This window comes from Oncorhynchus mykiss, chromosome 23 (assembly GCF_057628025.1).
Source record: "Oncorhynchus mykiss isolate SJ-2025 chromosome 23, ASM5762802v1, whole genome shotgun sequence".
Classification (NCBI taxonomy): domain Eukaryota; kingdom Metazoa; phylum Chordata; class Actinopteri; order Salmoniformes; family Salmonidae; genus Oncorhynchus; species Oncorhynchus mykiss.
Window position 1 is genome coordinate 20,945,371 of NC_143044.1, and position 14,228 is coordinate 20,959,598.

At 43.4% G+C, this 14,228-nt stretch overlaps 1 protein-coding gene across 1 annotated transcript in view; it reads right to left on the reverse strand.

Moving 5' to 3' along the window:
* Nucleotides 1-14,228, reverse strand: part of LOC110502559 (attractin-like protein 1) — a 350,265-nt gene that overhangs the window by 251,417 nt on the left and 84,620 nt on the right. Inside the window, exons 11-12 of the mRNA XM_021580677.3 lie at nt 8,659-8,743; nt 8,036-8,247 (exon numbers count right to left, since the gene is read on the reverse strand). Coding sequence (XP_021436352.2) covers nt 8,036-8,247; nt 8,659-8,743 — 297 coding nt within the window. The remainder of the gene's footprint in view (nt 1-8,035; nt 8,248-8,658; nt 8,744-14,228) is intronic.

Here is a 14,228-nt window from a genome sequence, read left to right on the forward strand (position 1 = left end):
GTATGCCTCATGGCCAAAGTGACATGGTGTGATGAAAGAAACATACAGGAACTCAAATCCTTCTGTTCACCTGATTTAGAATTCCTCACAATCAAATGTAGACCGCATTATCTACCAAGAGAATTCTCTTCGATTATAATCACAGCCGTATATATCCCCCCCCAAGCAGACACATCGATGGCTCTGAACAAACTTTATTTAACTCTCTGCAAACTGGAAACGATTTATCCGGAGGCTGCATTCATTGTAGCTGGGGATTTTAACAAGGCTAATCTGAAAACAAGACTCCCTAAATTTTATCAGCATATCGATTGCGCAACCAGGGGTGGAAAGACCTTGGATCATTGTTACTCTAACTTCCGCGACGCATATAAGGCCCTGCCCCGCCCCCCTTTCGGAAAAGCTGACCACGACTCCATTTTGTTGATCCCTGCCTACAGACAGAAACTAAAACAAGAGGCTCCCACGCTGAGGTCTGTCCAACGCTGGTCCGACCAAGCTGACTCCACACTCCAAGACTGCTTCCATCACGTGGACTGGGAGATGTTTCGTATTGCGTCAGATAACAACATTGAGGAATACGCTGATTCGGTGTGCGAGTTCATTAGAACGTGCGTTGAAGATGTCGTTCCCATAGCAACAATTAAAACATTCCCTAACCAGAAACCGTGGATTGATGGCAGCATTCGTGTGAAACTGAAAGCGCGAACCACTGCTTTTAATCAGGGCAAGGTGTCTGGTAACATGACCGAATACAAACAGTGCAGCTATTCCCTCCGCAAGGCTATCAAACAAGCTACGCGCCAGTACAGAGACAAAGTAGAATCTCAATTCAACGGCTCAGACACAAGAGGCATGTGGCAGGGTCTACAGTCAATCACGGACTACAGGAAGAAATCCAGCCCAGTCACGGACCAGGATGTCTTGCTCCCAGGCAGACTAAATAACTTTTTTGACCTATCTAAGGTCTTCGAAAGCCAAGTCAACAAACAGGTCACTGACCATCTTGAATCCCACCGTACCTTCTCCGCTGTGCAATCTGGTTTCCGAGCCGGTCACGGGTGTACCTCAGCCACGCTCAAGGTACTAAACGATATCATAACCGCCATCGATAAAAGACAGTACTGTGCAGCCGTCTTCATAGACCTTGCCAAGGCTTTCGACTCTGTCAATCACCGTATTCTTATCGGCAGACTCAGTAGCCTCGGTTTTTCGGATGACTGCCTTGCCTGGTTCACCAATTACTTTGCAGACAGAGTTCAGTGTGTCAAATCGGAGGGCATGCTGTCCGGTCCTCTGGAAGTCTCTATGGGGGTGCCACAGGGTTCAATTCTCGGGCCGACTCTTTTCTCTGTATATATCAATGATGTTTCTCATGCTGCGGGCGATTCCCTGATCCACCTCTACGCAGACGACACCATTCTATATACTTCCGGCCCGTCCTTGGACACTGTGCTATCTAACCTCCAAACGAGCTTCAATGCCATACAGCACTCCTTCCGTGGCCTCCAACTGCTCTTAAACGCTAGTAAAACCAAATGCATGCTGTTCAACCGTTCGCTGCCTGCACCCGCACGCCTGACCAGCATCACCACCCTGGATGGTTCCGACCTTGAATATGTGGACACCTATAAGTACCTAGGTGTCTGGCTAGACTCTAAACTCTCCTTCCAGACCCATATCAAACATCTCCAATCGAAAATCAAATCAAGAGTCGGCTTTCTATTCCGCAACAAAGCCTCCTTCACTCACGCCGCCAAACTTACCCTAGTAAAACTGACTATCCTACCGATCCTCGACTTCGGCGATGTCATCTACAAAATTGCTTCCAACACTCTACTCAGCAAACTGGATGCAGTTTATCACAGTGCCATCTGTTTTGTCACTAAAGCACCTTATACCACCCACCACTGCGACTTGTATGCTCTAGTCGGCTGGCCCTCGCTACATATTCGTCGCCAGACCCACTGGCTCCAGGTCATCTACAAGTCCATGCTAGGTAAAGCTCCGCCTTATCTCAGTTCACTGGTTACGATGGCAACACCCATCCGTAGCACGCGCTCCAGCAGGTGTATCTCACTGATCATCCCTAAAGCCAACACCTCATTTGGCCGCCTTTCGTTCCAGTTCTCTGCTGCCTGTGACTGGAACGAATTGCAAAAATCGCTGAAGTTGGAGACTTTTATCTCCCTCACCAACTTCAAACATCTGCTATCTGAGCAGCTAACCGATCGCTGCAGCTGTACATAGTCTATTGGTAAATAGCCCACCCATTTTCACCTACCTCATCCCCATACTGTTTTTTTTATTTATTTTTCTGCTCTTTTGCACACCAATATCTCTACCTGTACATAACCTTCTGATCATTTATCACTCCAGTGTTAATCTGCATAATTGTAATTATTTGCCTACCTTCTCATGCCTTTTTGCACACAATGTATATATAGACTCCCCTTTTTTCTACTGTGTTATTGACTTGTTAATTGTTTACTCCATGTGTAACTCTGTGTTGTCTGTTCACACTGCTATGCCTTATCTTGGCCAGGTCGCAGTTGTAAATGAGAACTTGTTCTCAACTAGCCTACCTGGTTAAATAAAGGTGAAATAAATAAAAAAAATTGATTTGATTTTGATTTGATTTGAATTGAAGCAACATCTCAAGACATCAGTCAGGAAGTTAAAGATTGGTCCCAAATGGGTCTTCCAAATGAACAACGACCCCAAGCATACTTCCAAAGTTGCGGCAAAATGGCTTAAGGACAAAAAAGTCAAGGTATTGGAGTGGCCATCACAAAGCCCTGACCTCAATCCCATAGAAAATGTGTGGGCAGAACTGAAAAAGCGTGTGCGAGCAAGGAGGCCACTAAACCTGACTCAGTTACTCTAGCTCTGTCAAGAGGAATGGGCCAAAATTCACCCAACTTATTGTGGGAAGCTTGTGGTACGCTAACCGAAATGTTTGACCCGAAGTTAAACAATTTAAAGGAAATGCTACCAAATTCTATTTGAGTGGACCCACTGGGGATGTGATGAAAGAAATAAAAGCTGAAATAAATCATTCTCTCTACTATTATTCTGACATTTCACATTCTTAAAATAAAGTGGTGATCCTAACTGACCTAAGACAGGGAATTTTTACTAGGATTAATTGTCAGGAATTGTGAAAAACTGAGTTTAAATGTATTTGTCTAAGGTGTATGTAAACTTCCACTTCAACTGTAGTTAGGGGTAAAGTGACTTTATAGATAATAAACAGCGAGTAGCAGCAGAGTAAAAACAAAAGGGGGGTTATCAATGTAAATAGTCCGGGTGGCCATTCTTATGGCTTGGGGGTAGAAGCTGTTGCCGTGCCGTGTACCACTTGCCGTGCGGTAGCAGAGAGATCAGTCTACAACTTGGGTGACTGGAGTCTTTGACAATTTTTGGGCCTTCTGCTGACACCTCCTAGTATATAAGTCCTGGATGGCAGGAAGCTTGGCCCCAGTGATGTACTGGGCCGTATGCACTACCCGCTGTAGCGCCTTATGGTCAGAAACCGAGCAGTTGCCATACCAGGCGGTGATGCAATCGGTCAGGATGCTCTCGATGGTGCAGCTGTAAAACTTTTTGAGGATCTGGGGACCCATGCCAAATCTTTTCAGTTTCCTGAGGGGGAAAGGTGTTGTCGTGCCATCTTCACAACTGTCTTGATGTGTTTGGACCATGATAGTTTGTTGGTGATGTGGACAGCAAAGAACTTGAAACTCACAACCCGCTCCACTACAGCCCCGTCGATATTAATAGGGGCCTGTTTGGCCCTTATTTTCCTATAGTCCATGATAAGCTCCTTTGTCTTGCTCACATTAAGGGAGAGGTTGTTGTCCTGGCACCACACTGCCAGGTCTCTGACCTACTCCCTATAGGCTGTCTCATCGTTGTCGGTGATCAGGCCTACTAGTTTGCTGACGCTGTTGTGTCGTCAGCAAACTGAATGATAGTGTTGGAGTCGTGCTTGGCCACACAGTTGTGGGTGAACAGGGAGTACAGGAGGGGACTAATCACGCACCCCTGAGGGGCCCCCGTGTTGTGGATCAGCGTGGCAGATGTTGTTGTTGCATACACTCACCACCTGGGGGCGGCCCTTCAGGATCCAGTTACAGAGGGAGGTATTTAGTCCAAGTGTCCTTAGCTTAGTGATGAGCTTTCTGGGTACTATGGTGTTGAACGCTGAGCTGAAGTCAATGAACAGCATTCTCACATAGGTGTTCCTTTTGTTCAGGTGGGAAAGGGCATGGTAGAGTGCGATTGAGATTGCATCATCTGTGGATCTATTGGGACGGTATGATAATTGGAGAGGGTCTAGGGTTTCCGGCATGACGGTGTTCATGTGAGCCATGATAAGCCTTTCAAAGCACTTCATGAGTGCTACGGGGGGAGGGGGGTAATCATTTAGGCAGGTTATCTTTGCTTTCTTGGGAACATGGACTATGGTAGTCTGTCTGAAACATGTAGGTATTACAGACTCGGCCAAAGAGAGGTTGAAAATGTCAGTGAAGACGCTTTCCAGTTCGTCCGCGCATGCTTTCAGTACACGTCCTGGTAATCCATCTGGCCTTGTTTCGTCTGAGGGCATAGCAGGATTTCTTATAAGCGTCTTGCTCCTTGAAAGCGGCAGCTCGAGCCTTTAGCTCGGTGCGGATGTTGCCTGTAATCCATGGCTTCTGGTTGGGATATGTACGTACGGTCACTGTGGGATGATGTCGTTGATGCACTTAATGGTGAAGCAAGTGACAGGTGGTATACTCCTCAATGCCATTGGATGAATCCCAGAACACATCCAGTCTGTGCTAGCAAAACAGTCCTGTAGCGTAGCATCCATTGGTAGGATAGTCTTAATCGTAGATCGGACAAAGCAGTATATCCTTTGCATTGGACTCATTAAAGAAATAATCTTTATCCAGTTTGAGGTGAGTAATCGCTGTTCTGATGTCCAAAAGCTATTTTCGGTCATAAGAGATGGTAGCAGCAACATTATGTACAAAATGAGTTACAAACAATGTGAAAAAACTAAAACTAACTAACTAAAATAGTACAGTTGGTTAGGAGTCCGTAAAACGGCAGCCATCCCCTTCGGCGCCGTTGACTTAATCAAGAAAAACAAAAAACAGGGTCGTCATGAAAATGCCACCTGCAACACCACCTTCTCAGTAGGAAAACAAAAAGGTAGATGGGTCTAGCTCAATATGCCTTTCATTTCTATTTGCCCTGTAGAGCCAATTTCAACTCATACCCTCCATACCAGCAGCCACTGACAAATGAACGGATAGAGAAGGACAGAGGATAAACTGTGATAATCTGTCATCAATTAGTCCTTTAATTAGTTAATCACCGGTCGGTCCAGTTCACCTCCGATAACACTCTAAAACACAATACAGGTGTTTCTGCAACCTTGTGAGTGTATTTCCAACATAATTGTATTTGCCTCCGAATGGGATAATTGTGTTGGTCCTGACCTTTTGTTCCCACCACTATGTACACAGGCCTTACGAGGAATCAGAATTATTATTACTCTCAAAAAGGGTAATGATTCATACAGCACAGTATAATAGGCAGGTAGGAACAAGAGAGTTTGATGTGAAATGAGGATTGGTTCCATCATGGACGGCTCAACTATAGAACCTGTAACTAGGGCTGTGGGGTTCACAAAATTTTGTCAGCCAGTGATTGTCAAGCAAATAACTGTCGGTCTCACAGTAATTGACCGTTAATTACCATAAACACAATTAGCATCTCCTGGCTTCCACAAATAGCCTACAAGCCACTGATGCAGACCTTCGGAACATCTACATTTGAAAAAGTAATACATCCATGTAATGTAGCCTACACCTTCACAATAAATCCATGTAATGTAGCCTACACCTTCACAATAAATCCATGTAATGTAGCCTACACCATCACAATAAATCCATGTAATGTAGCCTACACCATCGCAATAAATCCATGTAATGTAGCCTACACCTTCGCAATAAATCCATGTAATGTAGCCTACACCTTCACAATAAATCCATGTAATGTAGCCTACACCTTCACAATAAATCCATGTAATGTAGCCTACACCTTCACAATAAATCCATGTAATGTAGCCTACACCTTCGCAATAAATCCATGTAATGTAGCCTACACCTTCGCAATAAATCCATGTAATGTAGCCTACACCTTCACAATAAATCCATGTAATGTAGCCTACACCTTCGCAATAAATCCATGTAATGTAGCCTACACCTTCGCAATAAAGCCATGTAATGTAGCCTACACCTTCGCAATAAATCCATGTAATGTAGCCTACACCTTCGCAATAAATCCATTATTTATTTTAGACAGGTCTAAAGAAGCATGATATGAAGAAAATGTCTATTTCAGAAGAACAGAATAGCATACTCTGAGTTGTCCTTATGTTAGGTCCTGATGTGGCTATGCCAAATGGCTGTGGGCTACACTTAGTTCATTTAGCAGACAAGATTTGCTTAGAATTCCATTGCATTATTTTATAGTATGAAGAATACAATTGAACAAAGCTGAATAAAAAAATACATATTTTCTCCAAACAATTTGAGGGAGTGCGCACATGAAACAAAGAAATAGGTATTCCTATATGCTTAATTTAGAGTTATGAATGTAACTTTAGTTAGGCTACATGTTTTGATTTTTAATACATTGTAAGGCTACATGATGCGACTAATGATGATTTGAAAAAAGTAGCTTGAAAGTGTGTGCGCAAACTGTACACACTACATCAGTCACTCATTCACAATTTGACAAGCACTTGATAATGCCTAGAATTTCACGGCGGCATCCCCTTGGTGTGGCCATAATGCACTTTTTTTTTAAATCATGCCGTTTTATGGCCAGTGGCCGCTGTGCCCTTCTCCCTGAGGTGCATATTATAGATATTGGAAGAAATGTCCACATTTACTTTTTTGTCAGCCAATAAGATCAGTAGGCCTAACGAACAGCAAAAGCACTAGCCTCTGTCAATCTACTATCCCCCATAATACAAAGGTCGACATTCTATTCTGTGTGAGAAATAAATATTCCAAAGATAGTTTTGGGATTCGATAGATCCCAAATTAATACCAATAGAATCAGAATGTTTAGCTTAAAATGTTGATAAACTATTAGGCTATTTCTTCACATTATAAATGCAGCAATGCGCACATGTTAGTAGGCTATAAGCGCGAATGTTCCATTAGCAGAAAACACCATTATCAAAAGTGACCACAAATGCAATTATGCATGTAATGCTTTTATTATAAAGGTGCATTTTTATGGTGAAAATGATCTTCCCCAAACAGGCGCTGCTTATGTATGCCAATTAGGCTCTACACCCCTTGTAAAGCGGATTATGTGCTTAATTTGAAGTTATTTGGACACTTTAGTTGTGATACAAACCTTATTAAAACATATAGGCCTATGGGCTAGACTACATGATGTGTGCGAATATGATTTATAATTTTTATAATAATAATAATTCACAACAGATCATATATAATTCACAAGTGAATTTTGTCATCCATCAGACTATTCTTGATTTAATCTTGTCTTTACATATACTAAATAATACATGTATGAAATTTGTTTTGATTTAGAATGGACCATTATCATGCACCTGTACCGAAGCAGGGGCAGTGGATTTTTTTGTTGTATTGATGTCAGAGTGATTAGAAGGACAATAGAGTGCTGAGTACCAGGCAGTTAGCAAGTTTGGTACACTACTAATGACCATCAGCAGCATCCGAGCTTGGAGAAGCCTAATTACCGTGACTAAAGGTTACCGTGACTAAAGGTTCACGTGGCATTTGACTGCCTTCATCACTCGTGACCGCCGGTGTGTCGGTAATACGGGCACCGCAACAGCCCTACATGTATCCATTAGTCAGCTAACTACCAGAGGGGGAAGCGAAACCGACCCTCCCCCATGACAAATATGCAGATAAAAATGTGTCAACACATGTATCCTATGAATACAGAATACAGAGCAATGTCATGCAACACGTACTGGTGCGTGGTGGGCAGAAGAGAGCGGGCAAGCTGCCGTTGGCATGGCCGGTGTCCCAAGGGACACAGTGGTCCTTGAACCAGACACAGCGGATACCAGGGCCAGCGTTGGCACAGCGCTGCTCCTCATCGAAGGCCTGGCAGCTGGGAGGGGTGTAGACCAGCACGTCATTCAGCAGCACACCAGAGAAGCCTCCAAACACATACATGGACCTGGGGAGAGAACACGATCACACTTTATTTTGATAATCCATCTATAGATGCTCTGCAAATGGTCATACCATCAACAAACAATCTGTTGATAAGCAACTGCTTGTTAAGGTCATGGTAAGGGTTTGCGTTAGGCTAAGAATAAGGGTAAGGGTTAAGGTTAGAGTTAGGGCAAGGGTTATGTTTAGGGTTAGGATAGGAGTTAAGATTAGGGTTAGTAGATAGTTGAAATGTTACTGCTAGTCTGTAGAGCATCTACAGATGAACTATCCAAATGAAGTGTTACCGAGAACACAACGCAGGAAGTACACATCATTACCAGGTAACACTGAGGAAACTGATGTCAGGAAACTGTGAGATAAAAAAATTTAAAAAAGTAACGGAGGAGCATTATAGTGGATGTGAGTGACTGACCCATTGCTGACAACAGAGGTGTGGCCAAAGCGGTTGACATCACGGTGGAGATCTGGCCTGGGCAGGACTTTCCATTCATCACAAGCTGAAAAGAACAAACATGCACATGATCCGTTTTTGCTTCAGTAGAAACGTGTATCAAGCAAACAACCGCAATACCCAAAATTGATACCTCCACTGCGACTCTAGACCAACTCGATGTCCTTGTGGTTAGAGTGTCCGCCCTGAGATTGGAAGGTTGTGAGTCATACCAAAGGCTGTAAAAATGGGTCCTAATGTGTCTCTGCTTAGCACTCAGCTAAGCAGTGCTAAGCAGAGCAGAAAGATTGGGGTGAAGGCCCTACAATAGACTAGCATCCTTTCCAGACGGTTGTACTTGTACATCAAGCTGCCTCATGCTACAGAAAAGGGAGATAGGCTTCTGCCCTATGAGCTGTTCTGGTTATTTACTGCGACTCTCCCTCCACACCATACTCATACTATCACCAGCAACTGTGACAGGCAACCCTCTGGACTCCAGATTGAGGGGGAAAAGTTGTGTTCCTTTCCTGCTTGGATTTAATTTCAGTAGGCCTGTACCATACCACCCTACTGCACACATTGAAACACAGAATACAGTAAATACCAGAGCCACTAAGACAGAATATCTGTGAGACCTGAGACTGGGTACACACACACACCACGTCTGCACAATTGCACACACACACATAATCTACAATGGAAGTGTCAACTCTACATTATTAAAACGTATGAGAATCCTTTGAACAGAGGCTGTGGAGAATGGCCTGTATGAATATCATGGTCCCCTATAGAGCTGGGTGTGTCAAGCCCAGCAGTGATTAACACTGTGTGTGAGCATAGCAGAGCACTAGGGGCCATACCCTAGAAACAGGGCCATCATAAACAACTAACTGCAGCTAGAAAAGATGCCTTTTACGATTGCATAAATAACCATAATTAAAGTTGAATCCACTGCAGCTGCTATTAGACAATTCTGGGGTGGTGGTGGTGGGCACACAGCGCCTTAATGGTAGTTTGATTACCAATCTCCTAGGACCCCGGTCAGGTACCGCACTGATCCGTGGGTAGGCTACAACAAGTCTACCTGGAGCAGCTCTGACAACACAGCCCACAATACAGCTAGACAATTTGTCTGTCAGTGATTATCTACCATTCTGCTCAGAGCAAACAAATAATAACAGAGAGAAAATGATAGTAGGCAAAGCCGATTTCTTCACTTTGTTAATATCACGAGCCAAATCATGTTAAATTGAGAGAGGTACAACGTTCAGTTTCCTCGCTGTTAGTGGGATCCTCGGAGAGTATAAACGCCAACCTCTTAACATAATGTCTTTGAATTGTTTATTATGTGGCTGCCTCTGAATATGACTTCACAAACCAGTTTAACCATCCATTGATCTTGTCTGTTGGGGATTCTAGGCTGTGGTTCAGAGTAATGGCTCTAAGAGCAATCACGATCGTGTATTTTAGCATTTCATTTTACAGCTTTCTGATGCTTTACAACCCACACGTCCACTATTGCATTAATATGTAAATGTGCCATTTACCCAGATTAGTTGTCCAATATAAACTGTGCTTGGGAGTTAATTGTGCAGCCAGGTTGCAAACGACCACGCAAGTGCTTGGCTAATTGGGACCGTGTTTAAAGGGAAAGACAAGTCAACAACACCAGTCCAAATCAGAAGGCGCTGTAATCACTTCCGAAAGACCAAGTTGCTCTCTGACAGGGTCATGGTGTGATCGCATTTAAACGTCAATCATTCTAACACTCTCTCTCAGCTGGTCAGACTCAAACCGACGGTACTTTGTGATAGTCGCATAAGATAGAGATGTGCATAGGTGATGCAGTGGCTAAAGGGACAGACCAAAATAAGTATTTGTGACAGACCACCAGTAGTTAAATTGGAATCCTGACGTTAACACTATCTGAGGCCTACTACCTATCCTGAAGCCTGGAGCTAGAGTGAATCCATACCCCAGACATGCACTGACAGACAGCCCATTGGGTCTTCCAACCACCTGAGGTGTACTGGAGATGGCTGGAGATGACTCTCTATAATGAAACTCACTGATACTTATCACAATGGTCCCCCTTTTTCATTTCCTCCCAGGATATTGGCAGAGGAACCATGAATAATGTACACATAGAACGGGGGAGATGACAGGAGAATCAGCAGACCAAATCTGCACCAGAGTCGAGAGTGATGGGGAAATCAAACTCATTCAAATGGCAAACTTAATGAAATGTGTTTTTGTGGTCGGGGGCTGCTTTGAGAGACACTGTCTGGAGCTCCAATATAAACAGGTCACTCTTGTTGAAGACAGCGCTGCCAGTTGCCTTTCAGGGGGTGTGGGGACAAAACATTTTTAATTAGAGTTCATTTCCCCCAAATCTAATTAGAAGTATGAAGATGGGGTAATGAGGGGGGGGGGGGGGATTAAACGCAAATTAAAACTGCCATCTGTGTCGACCTGAATTAAATCTCTCGCAGAAGAAAAACACAAAAAGCTAATAACGCTCTCCCCCTCCAAGGTTAGCAGAGAAAAACAAAAACAAATTAGCGCTTAAAACCGTCTCTCAGCGTGCGTGGCGGGGCCGATAGAGAGAGGGAGCGGTAGAGTGAGGCCTCTTCCACAGGTGGAACTAATTAATTAGCTCACAGAGAGACGAGCGGAGACGAGAAGAAGTCATATCAGTCCATTAACTAATAAATGAGACTTTTAACACATTCAACTAGAAAAACCTGTTGACTCATCTCATATATACTGTAGTAGGCTACAATGTCTTTCAGCAATACTTGAGTAAGAAGCAACCTTCACTATAGCTATGTTTTGGTCTATAGTAGGTTCAGGCATGTTTTATAAGAAAAATTGCTCCATTATTATAAAAGCAATACAGAGAAAATGCCTTCCACAAACCTGTTCTCTCTATAAGAGGCTGATAATGGAGATTGTTAATTTGGCTCTGTAATGAAATGAGTCAACAACGTCCAGTGACAACCCAGTCCTCAGGGACTATAATGAATGACAGGTCGCCAAGAGGCCATGTCTGGCCAAACACTGGCCTATATAAGGGAGCTCCAATCACAGAGATTGGTTTTGCCTGGGCTTGAGTGAAGAGTCTAGACCACATTCCCCAAGCCAAGCATCAGTCTAGCCTAACACCTTGAACATAAAACAATCAGTTGCTTTCGGATCATAAAAGTGACATTGGACTTTTTATCCATTGGGAGTGGCCTACTCAAGGTGATTGGACTGGCGATTAAAATGACTAAGAATGAAAGTTGAGCAGTGACCCTCCATGACTGCTGGAGAAAGCTACAGTCAAGTTCTTCAAACATCTCGTCCTTATCTGGATTTGCTACATCTTCTAATTAGCGGATAAACGTTCCGCTTTAATGCATTCTTTTTCTTTGAATGCATTGCTACATCTACTACCTTAATGACTCATTGACTTAATGTTGTCTCCTCTTTCTCTCTTGCTCGTCCCAATCTTGCTATTTCTTTTGTCTCCATCGCTCTATTTGAATTCTCCATCAACCCTCCCCTGCTCTCTCAGTGCAGTAAAACTTGTGAAGGGTGGCTGGTGAACAGAGTCAGGGAAGGGCTGGCTGTCGAGATTTGAGGACGCATCCCTCTCCTCCTCCCTTGCCTCCCTCCCTGTGCTGAATGTCCTGTAATGCCCCTGCAGAGTCACTGTATTCAAAACAAATATTCATAAAAGAGCAGACGCCATCTGGCCGGCTCCCATTCTGCAGCTCTTTATGGGGCGTTAATGATCCCCACTGTATTACTGTCAGCACTGAAAGGTGAGCTGTAACTCACATCCCGAGATTTCGAGTAAAACCCCAAGTAGTCCAAACACACACACACAGGAAGGCACGCACATGTACACACCCACACATAACTCTAAACCTTTAGTACTAAACCGCCCTTTCATATCTTGCAGAGGATAGCTTACTAACTCCAAAGAGGGCAAAATAACTTTATTTGACCAGGGGGTAATGAATAATCTATCATGAGTTGTTGCAGTGACCGTATTACCGCCACACCGGAAGTCGTAAGTCATGACCACAGTCAAATTCCACGTGACAGTTGAGTCACGGTTATCTCCTGTTATGCACTCTGGACATGCGTTGGTGGTACACAACTCCATAACGACCATCAGGTCACTGATGGCCTGGTACTCATGGTTCTATTGTCCCTCTAACCGCTCTGACATCAATGCAAATGCCATGGAAAATCACATCAAACACTTATCATCAAAACAGTGTCATGCTTTTAAAACTCATCGTTAGGCTAAATGTTTTGACCTCACTGTGATCGACCAATTTGAAGAAAAGAAGTTCAACAATAGGTTGAAACTGTGTGGAAAACATGGTCATTGTGGATGATGTTTCAAAGCCAAACACAACGAATTGGACAGCGCTTTCTAAGGTGACGATTCATTCAAAACATTTAAGACGTTGCATGTAGAACATCCATATGCATATATACAGTACGTTTCGTTATGAAAACATGTTACCATCGATGTTCCCGAACAGATTTCACTTGGTTTCCCAAATTAGGCGCTGGGTAGCTGCAGAAACATGGTTGGAGAGCCCATGGCAATACAGAGTTTGGGTGAAATATGTGAGTGAAATAACTGTTCTTATAAGCCCAGACATTTCTATATGCAATCCTGTGTGTGAAAGAAGAGTTTTGATGGTTGCCAATAAACATATGAGGATCCCAGATGCTACTATATTTAGGCCTATTTCTGCTCCCCTATAAAACCAGAGTAGCCTACCTGGCATGATTTAGTTTATTGTATTTTTTCCCCTGCCCCTGTTCCTACCCATTTGATAATGGGCCATTCTATATCGAAACAAATTGTACATATTAATAAAGACAATATTAAATTGAGAATAGTCTGATGGGTGAAAATATGATCACTTGATGAAAGAACAGGGTGTGCCGCCTGAGCCAAGGCAAGCTTTATTTTTATTTATTTTTATTGTAATTTCTACCCCCTTTTTTCTCCCAAATTTGTCTCATTGTTACAACTCCCCAACAGGCTCGGGAGAGGCGAAGGTCGAGTCATGCATTCTCCAAAACATGACCCGCCAAGCCGCGCTTCTTAACACCCGCCCGCTTAACCTTAACACTGTTCAACTGACAACCAAAGTCAGCCTGCATATGCCCGGTCCTCCACAAGGAGTCGCTAGAGCGTGATGAGCCAAGTAAAGCCCTCCGGCTAAACCCTCCCTTAACTTGGACGACGCTGCGACTATCTTTCACTGACTTCTTTTTGTGTGTGACTTTTTCAAATAGTCAATAGCTATAGTCGCATTATGCAGCCCATATATGTTTTGATTTCTAAGACATTCTAAGGTTTCACAACTACATTTACCAAATAATAAATAACTCAACATAGCCACTTCATATGCGCACTCACTCGGGAATGAGAAAAATATCCGTTTTCTATTTTATTCAGCTAAGTTCAATAATATTATTCTTACAATAAAATCATACAGTATAAAATAATGGCACGGGACTCATAAGCATAT